Raw genomic sequence first — 23,199 nt, forward strand, 5'->3', positions numbered from 1 at the left:
TCTACTGGATGTTAGTAAACAAGACAACAGTGTTCAAACTTTGAACCAAAACCAAACCAAAAACTGGTAAACCAGAGTGGTGAATGTGTTTAGCTGGGTAAAGAAGAGCACAGAAAGTCAATCTGATCCCTCTGTCAGCCATCACACAGCAGAATATTGCGAAGCAGCAGGGGGGGGAAAGAAAAAGAAGGAACAATTACAGAGTGTTTGAGAACATCCGTCTATCCCTGGGTGTGATGGCATCAGACTGCAATACCAGGTGAACTGTGGGTTTGGCAGGACAGCAGAAAGGACATCGCAGGGACTCACTTTGATCCGGCACTTCTAGAGGAACAATACTCCATGAAGGGTCACAGGAGTTGTGAAAGGCACAATGATCTACAGCAGGAAGGGCTGTGTCTCCCTTGGCACCCTGAAACTCCTGGCACATAGGGATGTGACTATTCACTGCCAAGGTATAGGTCTGCTCATGGGAAGGTGAGTTAGTAGTAAATTTGAGGGAAAGAAACCAAGTAACACTAAACATTAGGCTGGACTTGATGTGACAGTGGCCTAATGGGAACCTCACAGGCTCCTGAGCTTCCAGCTACACCAGCATCAAGGTGCTCTGAAAGAGCAACTGTCAGCAGTAGAGAAACTCTTGCAAAGTGAAATTTTAGGACACCATAACAAGGAAACCCTTTGAACAGCACAAAAGTAAAACAGCAGCAAAGACGACAACTAGATTCAAAATCAGGACTTTTCAGTTCTGCACCCTAAGGAGGATCACAGATCTTAAGCTTTCTGACAAGGTTTGAAAAAACACCACTTTTTAAGAAGGAATGAGGGATTGCAGCTCTTTTGATCACAGAGAATGCTCCTTCTGGCCTTAGTTATCCCCAAAGCTACAACCAGGGCAAAATTAGATGAGAAAAAGGAGTGAAGTTACAGATAAAAGTGATTCCTGCAAAGCTTGATGTCTTAGTCCATTGAGGCAGTCTGTGGCCAATGTTCTACTTCTGGATTCTTGTGTCTCTCTTCAGTCTGTACAGGACTGAGGTTAAACCCACCTGTTTACTAAGACATAAAATTTCAGGACAATCCACGGGCTTGCACAGTAACCAGACATTAACTGGCCAGATTTGGAAGTCTCAGCTCTGGCCAGTGGCTTCCTTTCCTACTGCAAGGTGCACTCCTGTGACAGAAGCAGGGATGGACTGAAGCTCCTGTTGGCTTGTCCCAGCTGCTGGAACAACCCACATGCTGGGCCTTGGGTCTGTCTCATGCTGACCACTGAAAGTTGGGGCCAAGCCTAGGAGAAAAATGGGCCCTTTTTATGCATTAAATTAGATTTGGTTTATCAATTTGTTATCAGATGCAAAAATTCAGTTACTTTAACTGGCTCCTGTGCAAACCTTGTGTTTGGACTGTCTGCTTCTGGGATGAATGCAACTTTCTATTTAAAACTTTATATAATTTTATTTAAACACTAGTGTTTACTAGTGAAAACACTCCTAATTTGGATAGGTCTGATGATACTGGCATAAAAACACATTATGCAATCCCCATATTTGATTTTAGAGGGTGAATTCAGGCATTTGAGTCTGAAGGGAAAAACAAAAACTAAAAGAAGAATAAACCAGCCCAACGAGTGCATTTGCCAATGTTTTTCCTAAGTGGTCACAGCAACCCACAGGCTCACTGATGCTCAAATGGTGGAGCTACATCTCCACCTCTTCTCCTCCCACATTGCTGTTCCCTCCTTTCCTTGCATCAATTCTTGCACTTATCTGATTTCCTACTGGCAACAAACAAGTCCCAAGGGGAGTAAAAGAAAGCAGTTTTCTGCTGGTTTAACAGCCAGGAATGTGCATGGAAGCAGTAAAACTGCCTTGTTTGGCAGCAGAAAATTCTTGGCTTGGCTTCCCTCTGGTGAAGCTTCATCCCAAACTCCCCAGGCAGCTCAGGAAGAGCAGTGGGATTTCTGGGAGTGTCTGCAGCAAGGAATTGCAGCTCCTCACCTGCTCTGCTGACCAAGAGGGATACCTGCTCCCTGGAGGGGAAGCCAGCCTGCCTCTCCCAGGCAATGCCAGGCTTTCAGCCAGCCCGAGGCACAGCCTGCCCAGCTCTCTGTCCAGAACATTCACCAGAGTGACCAGGGGGTGCCTGGAACCTTGGAAACTCAGGGCACAGCAACAGAGAGATGCCTACACTGACTGTGGTGCCCTCAGGGCTAAATCCTTCTCTCTGAGCTGAGGAAGCAGCTGCCAGGGTAAAACAACCTGGAGAGTTTATAAACAGGAAATCCCAGTCTCTGAAGTTGTATTCAAAATTATACTTTCCAAATATACCTGCAAAAGGAGCATTTTCTCCTACTAACATAACTACTCCTGCATGAAAAACTACTGAATTTCAAAGTGAAAAGTTGCTCTCTTCTGCAGGAGATTCAAAGCCCTGAAAAACATGGGGGCCAGGGGGAGAAAACCTTTCCAATTACTGACTCTTTTGGTATGAGCCCACTCAAGGGGAAGAGGGACAGTTTCTGAAGAAAGGAAATCCTCCAGTGAAAGACAGATGAACAACATATATCACTATTTCCCCAACAGACTTCCCCACTCAATGGACAGGGGAAAAAAAGCCATTAAAAGTGACAGCTCTGAAAAGACATCTCAACCCTCCAAGAGGAGCTCAGGCACTCATCTGGAAGGATGTAGCTACACCAGAGGCATTGGGTGACCAATGAAGACTATTTAGGGATGGAGAAGAGGTTTAGATTTGATATTAGGAAAAATTTCTTCATGGAAAGGGTTATAAAGCTGTCCAGGGAAGAGGTGGAGACCCCATCCCTGGAAGTACTGATATGGCACTTTAGGATGTGGTTTATTGGTGCTGTGTCAATGATTAGATTTGATGATTTTAAAGGTCTTTTTCAACCTTAATGACTCTATGATTCCATATAAACTGCTTTTTTAAAGGAAATATCTTGGTTTGTTTAGGGTTGGATTTTTTTTTTTTGAAGGGGTTGTTTGTTTAACTCTGAAGCCAGCTGACATGGCTGGAAAAAGCAGGTAAAGGTTGGGGGTCTTTTTCCTGCCTCCATTTTCCCAGCCATAGAAAGACCAGGAGTCCCCTTAAGGACCAAGGGCTGGCATTGGCACAGTCCCTTCAGGACAGCCAGGGAGCAGCTGATGACATCAGGGGACACCAGCACAGCCAGGTGCAAGCTCTGCAGCCACACACAAGGCCAACACTCCTGTCACTCTTGGAGCCACCAGCAGCCTCTGAAACCCACAAAAGGAACTAAAACAATAAATCTGCTACTGTGGAAAAGGCAGTTTCCATCAGGCCCTGGGAGAAATAATAAAAACTTCTAGCCAATTTCCCCTAATCAGTAAAAACAGAGGAAATTTATGAATCAATTTTCAAGAGGTAAAAAGCAAAATCAAGTCACTCCATCACAGCTGACACAATGCTCATTCCAAGCTATTCAGCTGGGAAAAAATATCCTCCCCAGATGGACAAAAAACCACAACAGACAAACTAGATCCTTTTATGCGTCCCTTTAATAAAATACATTTGCATAGTTATCTTACAACTTTGTTCAAATCCAAAGGTGAACAATTGCCTCATGCTAAGCACAGCCTGCATTTGCACATCTCAGCAACCATCCCACAGTGACACTCAAGCTTGGGAAGGACAAGGAGGGGCTTTAAGGCAGCACACACCAGAACACAGCAGTTTTATGGGGTCATTACACTGAAGTAGCACAACCCTGCAGCAGCTTCCGCTGCAGGCCAAGGAGTGTTGGCATTCCTACCAGCAGACTTAATTACAGGTGTTCCAACCCTGCCCGGGAGAATCACACAGGGATACAATCTGACAAAGCTCTGAGATGGCAGAAGTGTTCAGTGACCAGAGGGAGATGTTTCAGTTATTAGTGTGCAACTCTCTGATGGAGCTTTGTGCCTTCTGCTCCTGACTGCACCATCAAGCACGTGGAGACAGAGCTCTGGGTGCTCCAGCCCTCAGCACCACAGGCTCCTCACACAGCCAGCCCTGCCTCTGGTCCCAGGGGTGGCACAAGGCCTTCCTGCATGGATCCAGCTCTGGAGCAGGAACTAAGCTTGTGTCAAACCAGGCTTCTGTAGTTTGTTAGTCCATTATGCAAACCAGACAGTTACAGAAACAGCATTTTGGTACCTGTTCTTGTGCATTTACAGCACTGTTTGGTTCTCACCCCTGTGACACCAGGGCCCCTATTCTCTGCTGGCCCACAGGAAACAACATTTAGCAAGTACCACACTGCAGGCAACAGCAAACAGCCTATTTTGCTTTCCATGTTGGCTTCAGTTTTACTTTTTAACCTTGTGTGGCTCTCAGCAACATTTAGACTCTCAGCTCTTGCCTGGGAACCATGAGTTCAGCAAAGGACTCTGCTTTCCACCTTGCCCTTCGCTCCACAGCCAACAATTTTCACCCAGATTAGGGTGATTTTACTTGACTGGCTGAGATGACCAGCTGAACTCAACTCTACGGTCTTTTATCAACAAAGGGGTGGATTGCACATAACTAGAGAAAAAGTTGCATTTTTAAAAGTAAAGTCTGATTTAAATGCAACTTCCAACAGCCACACTGCTTCATTGACACAGAATATTATTTTTAAATAATCTCGCTGTAAATACATCCTTGGCATTGCATGATCTGATGCATGTATCCAACTCTTTCTGCACCACTGTGCAGGAGAGCAGAGCTCTCAGGCAACTGTGCTGGAGCTGTGCTACGCAGACTTCTGCAATACAGATGAATACTGAAGGCAGGGACTATGTCCCTCTCAGCATTATTAAGGTGTATTTTTTTATTATTATTATATTTATTATTACACTTAAGAGAATTTAGAGCATACTCACGTGATACTGAAACATGAAAAGATAGTTGTGAAAGCACAAAATGCTTCACACTTCAATATTTTTCAGTTCAGACTTGGAGGCAGAGGTTTCAATAATTATCAGTGCTCATACCTAGACAACAACACAGGGCTACTACTTGTGTGAAACTTTGCCAACAGTACTGTAATCTCTAAATGTATCAGTTAAAAAATTTAAAAATTAGTAAAATGCCACGTTATTTTGGAAAATTCCTCAAATACCTCAGTGAGGATGGGAAGTTGTTTTTAATATTTCAAAGACAATTAGTAGTAATATAGTATTCAAGGAAAACTGACTCAACATTGATTGTCAGTGTGGCTCAATTCCCACAGATGAACAGTGCCTTTCTGCCTTTTAGAAATTACATAATTTAGAAGATCACCTAATTCTTAGACTACAGTACATGACTGCTTGATGCCACTGATGCAGCACAACACATTTCAGCCTGTATTAAACAGGATTTCCAAGACAGAATTCACAGAAGGCAATTCTGGGTGAGTAGTGTATTTTAGTAGAAACACTTAAAATGTGGTTTCAGAAGGAAATCAAGTCATTTGAAATACTCAAAGGATTATCTAGCACATTATTTGCCTACAACAACATGATTTCATTCTATAACAAAATACTGGTTCAGACAAAATACATCCAGAATAAAAACCCATTTGTAGTTTTCTGTAGGCACATGGCATATCCGTATTGCACAGAAGATACATCTCTGAACTAAAGGGCACATATACATTATTTGATCAAGGATATAAATACATAACGTGGGATTTTGGAGAAAGGCTTTTAAATCTCTGCAATTGGATTAACCTTTTCCTGATAGTACCTTCACAACATTCATCTATATATATATATATGTCTATATAGTAAACAAGCAGTTTGTTTTGTAAACATTTCTGATTGCATAAGTGACCTTTGCTGTTTCATAACCAAGTTGAGGAAACCAACTAAATTAAATACTGTGTCTAGAGATCTCTCTTGTTGTTACAAGAGCACAGAACTATTTAATCAGAGAAGTAGTCTAGAATCAAATTAATCCTTTTATTTAAAGGGGAATCAAGGTTACAAGTTCCTCCTTCCCTCCAAACATTACAGTAAGACAAGGGCAGCTCATACTGCACTGCATTTCCAAGGCCAGGACTGTGGGCTGAGGAGCACAGCTCCATCCTAAACCCAAATGCTCTGCCCTCACTCCAGGTTCTCTTAGTGTCTCTCTCCTGGCAACACCTCCTCAGTGAGGTTACCTCTGCATTAGGCTGCTGCTCTGTTTACCAGGAGGAAGAGCAGCAGCTTTCAGACAGTACTTTAAACGTCACTGCAGACCACAGCCAGAGACAAACAATTCAGTACCATGAACTATTTAATGAAAAGAAGGGGCAGGGGAAGGGCCTGGTCACACAGAGGCTGTGCAAGTACTTACTGCAGCAACTAAGCACATCTGCCAAAACTGAAAGCAAATATGAATGATCAGAATTTAAGGAAGGAGGCTGTTTAGGGATAGAATGGATTGAGCCAAAACAACCTGAATTCCTGCCATAGTACTACTGTGAAGGAAGAAAAACCATTAAAATATCCTCCACTCTACATCTAATAGTTCCCCTGTTAAAAAGGGTGTGAAAAGGCTGGATGGAGTGCACCAGATCTAACCCTTAGATCCTGTAGCATGTTTGTAATCACAGTGACTATCAGCAGCACACAGGTAGGGTTTGTATCTGGATGAGGCACAAAGGCCCCCAATTTTAAAAGCTCAGTATGTAAGAGATTAAATCAAGTCCATTAGAACAATAATCAATGAACATTTTAATTCTGCAAAATATGTACATAATAACATTAAAAGAACACAAGTGCCCATTCCAAACAGCTCAGATAAACTGTGCAAATAGTGGGTCTTTGTGTGTCTGCAATCCCACCATGCAAACAATACTTGATTATGCATGCTAATGACTACGATTATCAATCCCAAAGGAAATACTAAAGGAAACAAGAATGAACAGCAGTGAAAGCCACACAAAGACCCACTATCCTTTCTGCTTTTACAAATCCACTGAAACTGTAGATTAGAAGAAAACCCACGAAAACCTAATTTCTTGGTTGGATCTAACGTTCAAACGAAGCAAAAGGATTGTGTCAGACACGTGAGCAGGGCTGGCCACCCTGCCTCCACGCTAGTCAAACTTGGATAGTGGGTCTCTGAGGTGCTTTCACACTGGAAGACAACATTGGGTCCTAAAAAAAAAAAAAAACAAAAAAAAATGAAGGATAAAATGAACATAAATTTGAAGAGTGAAACATATGAATTCTACGGACAAAGACAGAACAACACCAAAAAGGTCAGAAAGGAATGATGAACATTCAACTTTCTGAGAACAGACATCACAAGCTTCCACCCTTGCAGTTTCATACTTATAAACACACAAATTTAAGTACTTATGACCAGCCATGGCTGACTCTGAAAACCCCTGCAGCTCATTCATTTGAACAAAAAGTTTCTTCCTAAGGAAAACTTCTGTCATGTAGACTTCAACACAAGGTCAAGCCCTAAGGGTTTTTTTAAAGGCAATGGCAAATTCCCTGGAATTTCAACAAAACCAGAATCTCTCTTGAGAAACTTCTACTGGGACATTAGAAAATCAGATAAAAAGTAAACTTGTAACAAAAAATCTCATTGGAATTTATTAATATCAGCACATACAAATTAACCTGTTCAATTCTGTTTGAGCCTGAAAGAAATTAAAACCTTGCCTCTAGTCTTATGTGTCCATGGAACAGGAGGTACCACATCCCTCAGACCCCAAGGGCTACATGGTCTGAAGAGGGACACACCTTGTGGGCAATCCAGAGACTATTCCAGACCCCAGGATTACAACCTGGAAGTGTTATCAAGCCCGACTGACATTCACCAAATAGTTTTAGAAACACAAAGTCACTATATCACTATGAAGTAAGGGACTGATTTCATATTTGATCTTTGCTGTAAGAGGTAAAATTCTGGAGCTGTTGAGTAAAATCAGAATAAATAATTAATCCTCATGCATTAATATCAATGTGGAACTGCAACAGGCAACACCTCAAAGCCACTGCTACCATGAACTGCTACTCCACAAAGAGAAGTTACTTGGCAAGAACTAGAGAACTTCCAAATGTGCTGTCCATACAGACACAGAAATGCACCAGCCATGAGCACCTTAGTTCAGAAGTCGTTTTTTCACTATGAACACCCCTGAAAGTGAGTCAGCTTCATCCACCTGACAGTATGGACAGGAATTACTGAAGATCTTTTGTGCATGGAAATCAACTTCTGGATATACAGATCCTTGTTGCAGGACTTGCCTCATGTCTCCAACATGTCACATCCACAAGTAAGGTTTGGGGAAGACAAAAATGAGGTAGGTCTAGAGATATTGCTACAAACAACAGCCTGGAGCTCAGGCTGAGCACCTGAAGGAGCAACTCTGATGTGTGAGGATTGAAGCACTGCTGGGCTATGGAAAGCACAAAGAGTGAAAAGGAAACAGTCACTACACGTAGATTAGAGCAGAAAGAACTGACACAACATTCAGCTCTGAGAATCTCATGGGATGAGATACTTCAGGATGAACCAAAAGCCCCTCTGCACATGGAGCACAGGCTGAGCTGTCCAGCCTTGAGCAAGAACATCTCTGAGGGATGAACTGATCTCTAACACCAGAAGACATTGAGCAACCAAGTATGCAGACACAGCTGGAGCAGCTGTTTTCCCTCCTTACACTTCTCTCCTGCCTACCCCACCTTAAATATCCCTTGGGAGGAATGGGAAGAGAACTTGGTAGATGTGTCCTTGTCAGACCCTGGTAACACAGCAAAGACCTGACTCTTGACATTTAATGATTGAGATTTACCTGAGGGGAGAAAATCTCAACTAAAGAAAACAAAATGACACACTTCACACTGGTTCCATGGATTACAAACTTGAAAAGGTACCTCATTGAAAAAGCCAACAAATAATAAGAGAACAAGTTTCCAAGTGCAAAGCAGATGAAGACTGGCCAAAATAAAATTATCCCCAGACCAGGGCACTGGGAAGAACTGTGAAGTGGTGAGAGCACCATGCCTACCCCCCCTTACATACACTTTGGAAAGGATGGAAAGAGAACCTGGCACTAGAGAGGTACTAGCAACACACAAGATCTGATCCTGCATGGTTATGCAAACACTCAAAGATTTATTTTAAATCTATTTTGAAACCTGCTGAGTATATTTATTATTTATGATGGCTTTTGTGCAAACATTAGAAAAAAGGCTATTAAAACTGTAATTAAAACAGGAGCAAGTCTAACCACCACCACAGTCACCAGGAACACTACTTAACTGTCCTGTGTTCTGCAATCACCCCATGTTTAAGAGACAAACAAACCTACAACACCCTGAAGTCATTTTGCTTTTCTTTCCTTGCAGGGTCCTATGCCAGGATGTACAGCTACACCAAGAGGAACAGTGATTTTGTTCTGTTCACAGAGCTATGTCAGCAACTTAAGAGAAGGGACATCTCACTGACCCCAGTTCCTCTTTGCTAGGGAAGTTTGCCATTACAGCTACAACTAATAACTCCCAGAAAAGACTCCAGATACAAAGGTCTTTAAATCTGGGGGAAAACCCACAATTTTCCTGAGCTACAAACCTATCTGAGTACACCAAATTTGCCTGCTTCCTTTCCAATACCATCATACCTGTTCTAGAAAAAACAGTAGGAAAAACTGCTATTATTCAACAGAGACATTATAATACTCAGATCAGCAGTTCTTTGAAATGCAACAATGCATTTTTAAAATTATATTCTCTCATATCTCAAAGCTGTTCTGTTGAGGGCCACAGCAACATTTCTGTGGGACAATTCCTTAGTGATTTCACAAGAATACTCGTGATAGTTTCTCTACTCTGTTTAAACAAGAGGCAAAAATATTGTAAGGAAACCCAAGGAAGTTTGGAAGTTCATTCAGGACACATTTAACATTCCTCTGGTTACAGAGGAGAGCTACAGAGCAGTGGCTTACTGCTCACACAACTGACCAGCAGCAGCAGCAACCCAGCTGAAATCTGGGAGATGGTATTTGAACAGAGCTCCTGAGCTGTGCTGGGTTTGTGCAGGCTCTGGGCTTGAGGCAGGACTTTTCCTTAAGTTTCCAAATGCCTATATCACAACAGAGTGGCAAATCCCAGCACAAAACTAGTGTGGAACTTAGCTTATTTGAAATCCTGAGAGAATCTGAAAAAATGAGAATAAATTCAACATTCTCTTTGTTCACCAGTAGGTGGATTTTGTAGAACTGCTTCATAGAGTAGTGATTAGAGAAAAGTTTAATGGCCAGGTACAGATGACCTGATGCACATCTACCTTTGTCAAAAGCCGGTTTGATGTGGATGGAAATACTCTTATTTCACATCACTGAAATCTGAGGGAAAACTTAATGATGTACCAGCAAACAATGAGAAAAACTTACTCATTATCCAGAAAATTTCCAATTACAGCATGGTCTTATCATGGCTTTTGCTGAAAATCAGTGGTTTATGTGATGACCTTGCATTTGTCATATTCAACAACATAACTTGAAATAACACACTTGGTGTGACAAGCTGTTACCTCTATAATTTTTGAAAATTCCTAAGTTTTAATACTCAGCCAGAATCTTAATTTTATAGCCCATCTGGTATAGTCTATACTGTTTCTTTAAAAGTGAGATTTGCAAACAAATTAAAGCTTTCAAAGGACCATTTTAATGATTTAGCTATGTCTCATCAAAGAATGTTAAATTCAATCTAAATCCAGAAGTTTCTGACATCCCAACCACATTGGCCAGAGACATTAAAAAAAAAAACAAAACAGACCAATATGTTATCAAAAATATGAGCTCAGAAGTAATTTAGCTAAAAAGAAAACCTCAAGAATGGTGCACACTCTCTTTTGCCCAGGAACCATAACAAGTTACCCAGGGAAAATATTTTTACTTTCCAACCCAAGCTGTACCTTCATTATGAGTTTGTGAATTTTTCTGTAAGAACATGACTATGAGATCAAATCTGAAGTGCAGACTGATCCTACAGCAGCTACAGGCTAACAAGAGTGAGGCTCAGCCAGATTTCCAGATGGGTGTTTTTATCCCAAGAGAACTCCAAACATTGTCTGGAGGAAAACAGCAAATGAAGGGACAAGGTCTGATGTGTCAAAGCAGCAACTCTGGCATCATGGTGTGCTCCCAAACCCACTGGGCTGATGTAAAAGTTGCTTTAATCACAGGATGAAAAGCTGACAGAGTAAAAATTGTGCTAAATTTCTCTGGGAGGAGAATTTTCTCTGGGCACAGGGGGCAAAAACCAGGGTGTGTGTAGGGGGCACCAGAAACCTTTACTGTGTTTATGTGCTAAAAATGCAGAGAAGATGCTGACTGTCAGGTATACAGTTTGGGATCCAGTTCTCAGCCTGCTGCTGGTAATTTTCACCTCAGCCTATGTCCTGACATATATCTTGTTTCTCAGGACTGGATGACAGCTGGAATGCTGGGAGCCAGGAGAAGGACAGACCACGTGCTAATGCCAAAATCTTTTTCCTATCCTTTTTATGGGTATTTTTACTTAACTGATATATGTGTTAAAATTACTACAGCACTTTTCCTTATTTTACAAAACTTGAGCAAGTTCTGTAATTGCAGTGTGTCTGCACTGCTTCCCAGTCCATGTTAATTACCAGAATCTTGTTGGAAGGAGAACTCCTACCCACTCCAGTATTTTTAGCTCACCCTACAGCATTCTTGCTATCCTACACTGGCTGGTTGGTTATGTGCTGGTTGCTTGTAGGTTAACTGGAAAAGGGTTTAAAGCACCTTGTACTATAAAAAAGAATTTAAAGAAGGAGTACTTGAAGTAGTAATCAATTCAGCTGATGCCTGGAACACCAAATTCCAAACACAAAGTAGGAGAACAGCAATGCACCTTTGAAATGAAGTAACAAAATTAATCAAAAATAGAGGTTGCTTACACTGCTGACTTGGATCGGAATCTGTGGTCATCTTCACATAGTTTGAGGGGAAGAGACCTGTCACTCCATTGATTTCTCCTTGCCACCAGTCAGCATCATCCTTGTTCAGCACATTAATCAGCTGCCCCTTGGAGAAACTGAGCTCATCCTCATTGTTGGCCGTGTAATCATACATGGCTATCACCTGGCACACTGGGAAGGAAAGAAGAGCAGAATGGAGTTATACCAGTGTTAAAACTGTTTTCCCAGTGTTTTACAAAACCACAGGAAAGAAACAACCATCTCACATGCACTGTTGCATGAGAAAAATGCCACATGATTTTATCTTGGTAGAGAACTGCCTTCCCTTTTCTTTTACTTCTTTAAAACTGAGCCAGCCAGTAATTCTTACTTCCACTTTATATATCTGTGAACTTCTATAATGAATGGACTGCATCTACTGGCCTTCCAAACACTTTGAAATGTAATCAAGTATCCTCCTCTCTTTTACTGGCTGAAAAGAGAGTGAGTTTGATTATCTTACTGCAGACACTTGTGGGGAAAATGTTGCAGAGGAAGAGGAAACATGCATTAGCTAATCATGAGTTGCTGTTTTAGTCACAGGGAAGTATTGTCCAGTAAAACCCAGGAAATTGTTGTATAAGCAACTCTTAGCTGTGGAGAACAGCATAATTTAAGCACATAGAAGCAAAAAATCTCATTTTCTGTGAAATAGCCTCATTTGTACCCAACCATTCAAATGGAAAAACCTAGAAATAACCTGAAAATTTGCTTAGTCTCCCTCTTTGTAAGAAGCAGTGCATGTAATTCCATGTGGTTTGCCAATGTTTGCTAGCTTTAAGATTTTTGCTAGCACTTGGAAACATAGGGTTTCCAAAAGAGATTATGGCTCTTCAGAGCAATCATCAAAATTAAAAAGCCCAGAAGATGGATGCCTGACCCTCACAGATACATGAACATTTGAAATAGTTACATAAAATTCTAAATTAAATACAAAATCTCTTTTTTTTCACCTGAGGGAGCAGCTGATGTGGTTCTTTCACTGCTTGGACCCAGCAGCTTCACATGGCTGGCAGGGAACCATCCCTTCTGTCTCTTTTTCCCTCTTGCCTGTAAATGTTCATAATGGTTATTACACAACTGAAAAACTGAATAGGCCATAGACTGGAAAAAAAATGCAACATATATGTCACAGATTTTTCCCAACAGAAGACAAGAAGTCAGGCTTCTAAACAGCTACTGAATGAATCTTAAAAGACAAAAATCTGACTAAAGCATAAAACAATGCAATTCAGATAAAGCTGCACCCTAATACGTTCATCCAAATTTTTTAAGTGAGATTTCAGAGTACAACTCAAATGTAGGGGTGAAAATTTGTTCTATGAATATTCCACCTATGCATCATATCCAGAGTTTCTAATGAGGTCAAAGGCACTTTAACAGAACATTCTTCTTAAATTTAGGTGGGGAAAGGAGAGAAGTGGGAACAGAACTTTTGCATTAAAGAAGCTTCCAACTCCAGCTTCCAAACCCACCTGTTCCTTCATTAGAATAACTTCACAGTTTAATGTTTCACCAATTAAATCCTAACCAATTAAGTAACTGTCAACTCATCTCTTCCTCCTCCCGCCTGTTAATCGACAGTTTTACTATTCTATGTGACCAAGAAAATTGACTCTAAAAAAACCATAAAACCCCCAGCAACCCAAAGTTTAAAAAAGCCAACCAACCAATCTAACAAACAAAAAAAATCCACCATACAGCTTCTCTTCCTCTTTGGCTCATACAGGATAACTTTCTGACCAGCTTTTCTATAACTCTATACTTAGTTGTTTTTTTGAATTAAACCTGAGAGCACCTCCTTGCCATTCATGAAGTTACAATTATTCCTCCTTGAATCACTTACCTGCAACTCTCCTTGCCACCATCCACTGGCATTTTTCTTCAGAATAAGTATCAGCTGTCCTGGAGCAAGACTGAGCTGTTCAGTTCCTGATGCAGCATAGGCAGTAGTAACCTGAGCGATTTCTGGAAAGAAAGCAGTAATTGCACTTGTTATTTTTTCACTGCAGTAAGAGCTGGATCCACAGAAATATTCTGATACACAACTTGCAGCTAAGAACATCAGCCACCATTAAACACTGCTATGAACCTAAATACTCAGAGTTACTTAAGAAACAGTCTTAAATGTTAAAAGGTTGTCATACACTTACCGGGTTTCTTGTTTATAGTTCCAGTTTTGCCAGCATAGCTAGAAGCCTACAAAGACAGAACAACAATCACCTTTAATGTGCAATAAAACCAGTACAGTTTACACTAAAAGCACATGGAGATTTTAACTTTAAACCCATATTTAACAGATCACCATCCTGTACAGAGAGAGAGGCAGTGTGACACTGGCTACAGCTCTAATTTAGCACTCAAGCTACTAAGGATTTTCTTTTCTGTCAAGCATATTAACCTATGCTCAAAATCCCTGTGTGGGAGCTGGGTGCCAACAGAATAAAATGGAGAGAAGACACATTGAGAATTGTTAATTCTCAGACTCTGAACTCACATCTGGATCTTTTGGTCTGACGTAATTGGAGGGGAAGATTCCAGTTCTGGTATCGATGCTCCCGGTCCACCACTCCCCTTCCTTCTGGGTCACCAGGATCTCCTCCCCTTCCAGGAACGTCAGGTCTCCGGGCTCGGAGCTCGAGTAGGGATACAGGGCAATGTACTCTGTGCAGGGAGCACACAGGGGAGAGCACAGCTTCAGAGGGGCACAGAGGTGCAGATAAAGGGTGTCAGCATTCTCCAGTGTGTGTCCAACAGGGATCATAACAGTGTGCTCATAACAGGGATCACACCTTCACAAGTCTGTGAACTGACCTGTCCACCTGCTTGGCTGAACTCACATTTACTCCTACAGGCACACAATTTTGTAATGAAAAAACACAGCTGCAATTACAATATAATCAGGGAAGCATGGAGATACACTAGACATTTTTAACAGTAATACTTGTTTTCTCTGCTCCTTACTGACTGCAAGAGAACGATCCACATTCAGGAGATTAAAAATTTTTTCTCATATCTTTACAGAACAGCATAACACAGTAGAGAACAGCAGGAAGAGAACTCTACTTATGGGTTTTCAGACATATATTCAGGCTCGAGCAGAAGTCTTAATAAGAGAACCTGGGCCTATGCTCAACCTGAATTACTTATAACCTTCCTATTTTAGAACCTATTTTAGTACTTTTGTATCAATAGCTGAACATTTGCACTGTCTGTTTTGGACAAGCATTCAAAGTGCTGCTCAGAAACTCCTCACAAACTGAGCTGTATTTACAAGTCATTGAGCAGAACCAGACTGTAGCATTAGTTGGCATTTTTCATGCTCTCTTACCCTCTCCTGCTGTGTAATTCTGGGTATAAGGCCTTTTGTTTACAGCTGCATAAATAGCTTCTGGTCTGCAGAAAGAAGGAAAAAAAAAGCTTTGTGTTACCAAGAGACTGATCAAGAGCAAATCTCTCAATCCACATGAGACCAAGATCACTTTGGTTATATCAGAGATGGTACTGACTCTGAATTAACTACAAAGACTTCCCTATCAAACAGTGCCAAGTATTACTGATATATAATCTATTTATGGCACCCAAGAGCACACCACTTAAAAATATAATGTGATAAAAGTGAAGAAATACATTCACAAATTATGTTATTCAAAATAAGTAAATTAAAGATTTTGACTAAATTCTCTTATTCTAAAGAATTTCTAAGAAGTTTTAGCAAAATACATGAGCAGAACAATTTACACACCATGGTGCAGCCATCCCAGCAGTAACCAGACTTTATCTGAACGGGTACCCTGGAGCATTAGAACAGGCATAATAATCTTTTCAAGTGAAGAAAATCACAATACTGCTCTGTGCAGAGCTTACAATTAGTTTTAGGTCACTTAAAAATTGGCACCTTTAGAGGCAGAATGCAACTGCACTGCAAGAGAGGAGACCTGGTAATGAACAAAAAGTCTGGCACTTGATGAATAATCAAACACCACTGATGCTTCACAGCACTCAGCCAGCAAGACTGTCTGTAGTTACACAGCAGTGAGCCCAACATTACTTGGCTTGCCAGAATGAAATAATAAAAGACTAAAATGACACAGTGTAAATTCTAAATGGCATTTATGTTCTGCACAATAAAGCACTGCAAGAATTTTGCACTCTAAACCACCTCTTTTTGCAAATTGATGAATAAAACAACAAAAGTCACACTTACTCCTCTTTCTTGGTTTCGCTCCCAGGTAAAAGCTTGACATAGGACTTTGGAAACCAACCCCTTCCTCCATGTACCTCTCCAAACCACCAGTTCTCCTGCTGCTCCAGGACAGTGATGATGTCATTCTTTGAAAAATTCAAGTGGTTATCTTTTTTTGCAGTCCAAGAACAAAGTGCTTGTGCTTTTAGGTTCTCTACAGGCTGCCCCTGTAAGACAGAAGTGATGCTGATTGACCACACTGCCCCAGCTGTTAAAAACACTGGTGTATCTTTTATTGAAGGTTAAGCAACTTCATTCCTAAGTGATGGCTGAATAACTTTGTTTACATCAATGCAGTTTCTTATTTGTTAGAAATATCTTTTGTGTCTAATTGTAGGTGAAAATTATTTTAGAATTATGGAAGATGAGTGCTCTTGCTCAGTGGTCCCTGGAAATATTTGGAATTATATCAATGCACACTATTAGAATATTTAGATGAGCTTCTTAATCCTCCAGCCCATTCAGTGCACCCAGCACTAGCAAAGTTGTGTGATGTTCTGGTTTTCCTTTAAATCATTTTCATTAAGATGAATCTGAAATACATCAAGTTCTGCACAAGGTACCTGTCCATGAACAGGTGAAACAGATCCAGGGGACACAGTACGAGTAAAAGCTGATTTCTGCTGCCAGGCTGTGTTAACATTCAGGCTGGAAAAGGGGATGTTTTGGTAATCAGATTCTTCTGCAGATTTACTTGGTGAAAGTGGTCTGCAAATTGAACACAAGGCATAGTTATCAAGTTACAACTTTTATTTACAAAGTACCTCAAGCAGAGAACTTTTTTTCCAACATCTATAAAACTGATATTCTATACAATTCAAAGCAGATTATCAAATACTTAAATTTTCCAAGCCAAGACATTTAAGAAGGTTCTTCAGTAAGTTTTCTGTCTTTGTATTTTAAAACCAAGTGAAACTATAGAGCACATTATGTGCCAGCTAAATTTAGAAAAAGCAATTTAAACACAAACATAACAACAACTCACTCTGAAGCAGCTGAGGTAGTAGATAAAGATACTGTAGGAGGAAGTAAGGCTTTCTTAGGAGATAAAGCTTTTTCTCCTTCTGGTATTTTTTCTACATAATTGCACGGAAACCAACCAAAATGTCCTTGAAAACTCCCATAAAGCCAACCAGGCTCTCCCACAGTTTTTTCATCAACCTACGGACAGGAGGAGAAATACAAAGGAAAGAGAATTAGCAGCATGGAACAAGCAGGGTACCTGGTGTGTCAGCACTTGCTGGCTCTCTGACCTGAACAGGGGCAGTGCCCACACCAGGATCAGCAGTTTCACTCTGCCCTGGCAGAACTGAGCTGATTTTGCCCTGTGATGATGCAGCTGCACTGGTTTCAGACACAGGTGCAGACAGACTCAGGGACTCTGCACTGCTTCAGCCAGGCCCCAGACGTGCACATGGGGGTCATGCAGTGCCTCTGAGCCACCCTGTCCTGCCAAAAATGCCAGTGCATTGTGCTGGATTCTGCTGAATGTGCCGCCAAGAGGAAGGAGCTGGTGAGCCCAGCAGAGCAGGAAACAACTGCTGCTGTTCTGCTCACAGATATAATTAACTCTGTCAGCTGACTGCTTCCAAAAATTCTGTTATTTACTGTGTGATTAAGTATAGAGCTTTCTTAAACATTCACTGCAATCCTGAAGCTTCCATTATGCTGCAAATTAGCCAGTTAGTGAAAATTGGCTAAAAATTAGCAGCCCATCAAACATTATCAGCTGGTTAGCTTAGCTGGGGTTTGGGATGCCAGAGGAGGACGAGGTGGCAGCTGTTAGCCTATTTCTAAAATCAGTTATCAGCAGTTCAATGATACAATTACAGCTGAGAGGGAAGTCAAAGCAAAACCTACTTCTCTTGTTCCCTCTTCCATGGCTCACCGGTATGAAAATGCAAATAAATGCTTTAACACTGTCAAACTGAAAGCTAATTTAGTCAAGTGTTTTAGTATTTTGTACCACATTGCTTTATAAATTCTTCCTTATCACCTACTTGTACTACTTACAGTCTGAATGAGGAGCAACCACACATACTTATACATTAAAACTGTATTAGCACAGTTGTAATCAGTTTTCACCCATTCACCTGCAGGCAAAGATTTTCAAACAAGTGCTAATAACTAATAATGAAATAACACAGACTTCAACTGAGAAGCCACAAGGCATTTCCAGTCTTATGGTCCTGGTGTAATATTATAGACAGCAAATTCCAAAAAGCGCTGCAATAAATGGACACAGAACAAATTACTCTAAGTATCTGCCTGAGGGAGGATTGATAAAGGGAACACTCAGAGAATCACAGATTCACAGGATGGTTTGGGTTGAAGGGGATCTTAAAGACCACCTGGTTCCACACCCTCTGCCAGGGGCAGGGACACTTTCCACTAGACCAGGTTGCTCAGACAGGCAGAAATGTCTGTTAAGAATACACTGGAAATAGCATTAAGATTCAAAAGAACCTCTCACATCTACTTGTTATATAACTAATTTGATTTTAATTCAAATGCCATCAATGAATAATTCATGTGTCTATTAACTATACTCATATTTCAAGCAAACACTCAGAAGTCAACTTGTACATGTGCAATGAGCTGCAACAACTACATTGTTTCTGATCTACTAATTTTAGAAAGTTTATGTCTAGCATTCACTGTTCTTATATTTAAAGAGATTGTCAAAATATCTGGGATATGTAAAACTCAGAGAAATATTTTGGCTGTACTGATCTTAATTTTGCCTGTTTAGAAAAACATAAAGCAGCAATCCAGTTTAAATTTTGAGTAAACCTTACAATACATCAAACACAAGGCTTTTGACCCTTAAGACTTTGTGCATCTCAAGGCTAGAGAAAAAGGTTAATTTTTGCAAGTTAAATGTGAATAGCCAATCTTACCTGAATTACATCTCCAGTATTAAAGCTCATCTCATCGTGGTTCCTTGCCTCAAATGGATACAGAGCTCTGTAATTTACCAAGGCAACGGAATTCCTCGACTCTGCAGCACCAGCTGCCTTGCCTGGAAGGTAAGAAAACCAGTTACCACTCTGACACAGCTGAGACAAGCACTCAGCTGGAGCCCCATCACTCCAAGCAACTGGTAGGAATATCAGTTCTTGCCCCAGACACAGCACAGGTATCAGAGGAGATCACCCGGGCATCAATTTAACACACCCATCATGGAAATGTAACTGAGACAACAAAACGCATTGACTTCTGCAGGGGAAAAATCACAAAAACACAGAATGGGTTGGGCTGGAAGGGACCTTAAAGGTCATCTAGTTTCAGCCTCCTGCCATGGCCAGGGACACCTGCTAGACATTGTTAAAATGAAATTTTTATGTTCTCCTCTTTCCTTGCCATGCTGCTCTGGCTAAGCCAGTGCTTTAATAAAACCTCATTTAACGCACTATAATGTTCCAAGTTGAAAAGATCCCACTGTTGAAACAAGAAGTGCTCAGCAGCATGTTGTGAAGATTTTATTTAGAAACCTATAATAGCAAAATATCACGATTTCTATTTTCTTTGCATCTCCATTCTCCAAGTCCGTGACTGATGTTGCAAACAGGGAATGTCTTACAAGGTATAGCTGAGGTGTGCAAATATCTTTCAGCCTTGTTCTAATTTGATCCTTGCTGAACTCAGTGAGAAAAGTGGCTAATAAAAACTGACAAGAACTAATGAAGGATGAAATCAAACGTGCCCTTAGTGAAAATACTGTTAAAGCACTATTTTTCCAAGTCCCACAACTAGTTAGGTCTAGTCATTCAGGTTTTTGTTTTTTTTTTCATTTAAGGCATTGAGTAATGCAAAAATAAACTACATTTCACTGCTATGAAATCACTTGTCTGAGCATTACCTGCCCATCTCTCGTCAATGAACAAAACCCCTCCATATTAGCATTCTGTTTGAATGAAAGAAAGTGCAAGCCCTAGGAAAAACCTAAAATATTACTGTTCCCAGAAACTGCTATTTGTTGACCATGATCAGTTTGTCATCAGAGTCATAGGTGCTGAAAACTGACAGAAGTAACTTCAGTTTATAGGATCATTTGTAACTGACAAAGACAGGAAACATTGCTGGTTTGGGTTCTTTTTAATTGTAATTTAGGCAAGAAGTCTGCCATAGGGTCACATCAATAATAGTACACCTGAAGAGTGAAAGAACACTCAGAGAAGTAAAAGTCCAAAAGTCTAATGATTTTGAGATTACCTTCATTTTTCCAAGGTGGCTTAAGATTTTTCCCCTCTGTTGGCTTCAACAGATCTGCAAACTTGTCATTTATATTTATTTTAGAAGTGTGTTTCTCCACCTCTTGAGAGTTGGTTGCTTCTTTTATCTTTTTTATCTCCTCGTTCTGCTTGCGCCTCTCTTCAGCTTCTTTTGCTATTTGTTCTTGTTTTCTTTTATCTTCTTCCAGTTGCCTCTGCCTTTGTTGTTCCACCTCCCTCGAGATCGTGGCTTGTCTATTTTTCTCCTCCTCTGCAAGAAGGTGTTGTTTGTTTTCCCTTTCCCTCATCATGGCAGCTGCTTCTTCAGCTTTCAGCTTTTCTTGGACTTTTTCCTGCATTCGTTCTTCCTCCAGTCGTTTCTTTTTCTCTTCCTCTTCCCTTCGGATATTTTCCTGCCATCGGTTCTCCTTCTCCCTTTTTGCCTTCCTAGAAGAAAGGAATGAGAGAGGTAAGAGAACATCCACATAAAAACGAATGAGACTGTGTTCCTACAGTAATCAGTGACACTTGTCAGCAAAACTGAGTTTATGACATTGATCACTTGCTCTCAGGGTCATCAGCTCTGCCACAGACCATGGCTTAACATGAATGCCAGAGTGCTCCACATAAAAATAACAAATTGATTAAAATCCAATAATTTTAGTCCATCACCTGAGCAGTGCCTTCACAAGCACTTCTGCCCACCTGCATCCTGATGAGCAAGAACTGATCTGATAATTGAACCAAGCTGGATTTAAGCTCTCCAGCAAGGCAGTATCCAAATCTTCCGACTGGAAACAATGACTTCCACAGAGATTAATTCCACTCAGGTACATAGATAAAAATAGCCTTTGCATACTGATCTTGTCAGCTTGGTATTTTTGCCTTCAGCACTTGTAATCTATCCAATGTGCTTATCCCTGCCAGGACCACACTGCAGCAGACATGATCTGGAAACCTGACTGTACTCTCTGTAACTATTCAGATGTTATCCTATGCCTCAGCTGTCTAAAGAAGTTAGTATCCAATTCAACACAATATTTTAGCTGTCAAGACCTTTTTTCTGAAGAGAAAGGATCTAACCCTTTGGGCCATCTTCTTAAAAATGTCTAGATGAGACCTTTTCATCCATTTCCTGTGGGACATCCACTCCTCTGATGGGCATTTTAGTGTTTCCAAGCATGTGGCAGGATGCAGTAGGAGCTGTGCAGGAATGCTGTTACTCCATCACACAGCTGTGTCCAACCAAAAAATTAACAGGCCATCACCACACATATGGCACATGGCTTTCTGAGACTGTCACAATGTTATGAAACTTCATCTCAAGCAGAAAAATGCTGTGATAAGCAAAGCCCATGGATCACCCACACTACAAGGTCACTAGCTCTGCTTCTTCAGTCAAATCAAATATAAACCATTGAAAATCTCAAATTCAAACCCTCTTACACAAGTTGTACTCGACATAAAATGCTTCCTCTAAGGCAACATAGGATGTATTTTTTACATTAAAAACATAGATCTTATCTTAAAAGCCACAACAGCATTATTTTGTTCTAAGCACTGCCACACTGACACCCTCAGCCATGATTACCTTGCAGCCTCATCTTCCAGTCGCTTCTTCTGTGCCAGCTCAGCTCTTCTTTTTTGTACCTCTCTTATTTTGTCCTGTTTGATCCTGTGGAGCTGCTCCAAGGCTAATTGCTGTGTGCTGTAACTTTCCCTCAGGTCCTAGGGAGGGAACAGTGGAATACATAAAAGGGAATAAAGCCATCCAGGTATTTAATGCTTTTTCAACCAAGTTTTAATACAAATGGCAAAAATAGTATTAAGTTATTAATAGTCCTTGGAGGTCACTGCAAAGGAAGTCAAATCATTGGAAGTATAAAAGGAGATGGCAGGTTTGCAAAATCAGTGATGTAATTTGGGCTTTCAAAGAGCCCTTCCAGTCCTACACCTGCTGGAAATGCCAAATACAACAGAGGAGAGGGGAAGATGCAGAATTGAATGTTCAAACACAACATTTCTGAAGGCAGTGAATTGTATTTTAAGTAACTACAAGGAGGCAGATTTCAGCTGAAAGCCAACACTGTACCATAACCTGAGAAAGCATCCTGCAGTAGGGTGCTCACCCTTGATGCTTCCTGAGTGATCAGTCCCATGTTTAAACTGAAATATACCCAGCAGTCTTACCACTGTGGGAAACCACAGCTTAAAGGCACTAACTCTGACTGGACTTTTCCTGTACTTGTAACCTTCTCAGTTTTAGTCTTTTTTCTTTCTGAACACATCCTTCAATTCCTATCCCACCTCCCTCTGATAACAATCTTTTTTTCCAAACAAAAAATCAGAATGTATCTTTTTGATAATTAAATTTACAGACTGAAAAAGATCAACAGTAATAGAATTACTTTCGCCTGTACTTCACCTTGTTGCAAAACACCTCTAAGATAGCTCAGTCTTTTTACTTAGGAAAATCCTGCTGATATACAACAGGTACAACAGCAATGCAACAGGTAAACTCTGATTTTTTGTATCCGATCTCATAAATACAAATAAAGCAATTAAGAATGAAGCATTCCCACTACAATATGCAACTCTACCAAGAATCACGTTGCCTAAGGCATATGGTACAATTTAGATTGCTGTGGCATTGGAAGTCTCTGTAGCAACAATCTAAATCAAGCAATTGACTACAATTTTTTCCCAAATATATTCAGCTGGGAACATTTTTCCTTCTTACTTTGCCCAGAATTTCAGGAACAC

General features: G+C 40.7%; 2 protein-coding genes across 10 annotated transcripts in view; one reads left to right on the forward strand and one right to left on the reverse strand.

Annotated features, from left to right (window-relative positions):
- FAM228B (family with sequence similarity 228 member B) overlaps positions 1-23,199 on the forward strand; it is a 50,978-nt gene that overhangs the window by 19,658 nt on the left and 8,121 nt on the right. The window lies entirely within an intron of this gene.
- Positions 1-23,199, reverse strand: part of ITSN2 (intersectin 2) — an 80,642-nt gene that overhangs the window by 9,394 nt on the left and 48,049 nt on the right. For 8 of the 9 annotated variants that reach the window (XM_077175136.1, XM_077175141.1, XM_077175139.1 and 5 more), the window contains 12 exons: positions 22,028-22,164; positions 20,438-20,883; positions 19,123-19,244; positions 17,208-17,383; positions 16,786-16,930; positions 16,184-16,389; positions 15,308-15,372; positions 14,474-14,640; positions 14,130-14,175; positions 13,823-13,944; positions 12,930-13,026; positions 11,917-12,108 (listed from right to left, as the gene is read on the reverse strand). In XM_077175136.1, coding sequence (XP_077031251.1) covers positions 11,917-12,108; positions 12,930-13,026; positions 13,823-13,944; positions 14,130-14,175; positions 14,474-14,640; positions 15,308-15,372; positions 16,184-16,389; positions 16,786-16,930; positions 17,208-17,383; positions 19,123-19,244; positions 20,438-20,883; positions 22,028-22,164 — 1,921 coding nt within the window. Of the gene's footprint in view, positions 1-3,524; positions 7,134-11,916; positions 12,109-12,929; positions 13,027-13,822; positions 13,945-14,129; positions 14,176-14,473; positions 14,641-15,307; positions 15,373-16,183; positions 16,390-16,785; positions 16,931-17,207; positions 17,384-19,122; positions 19,245-20,437; positions 20,884-22,027; positions 22,165-23,199 lie in introns of those variants that run through there. The other variant, XM_077175142.1, reaches the window with a different exon arrangement.

The sequence above is a fragment of the Agelaius phoeniceus genome, chromosome 3 (genome assembly GCF_051311805.1).
Source record: "Agelaius phoeniceus isolate bAgePho1 chromosome 3, bAgePho1.hap1, whole genome shotgun sequence".
Lineage (NCBI taxonomy): Eukaryota > Metazoa > Chordata > Aves > Passeriformes > Icteridae > Agelaius > Agelaius phoeniceus.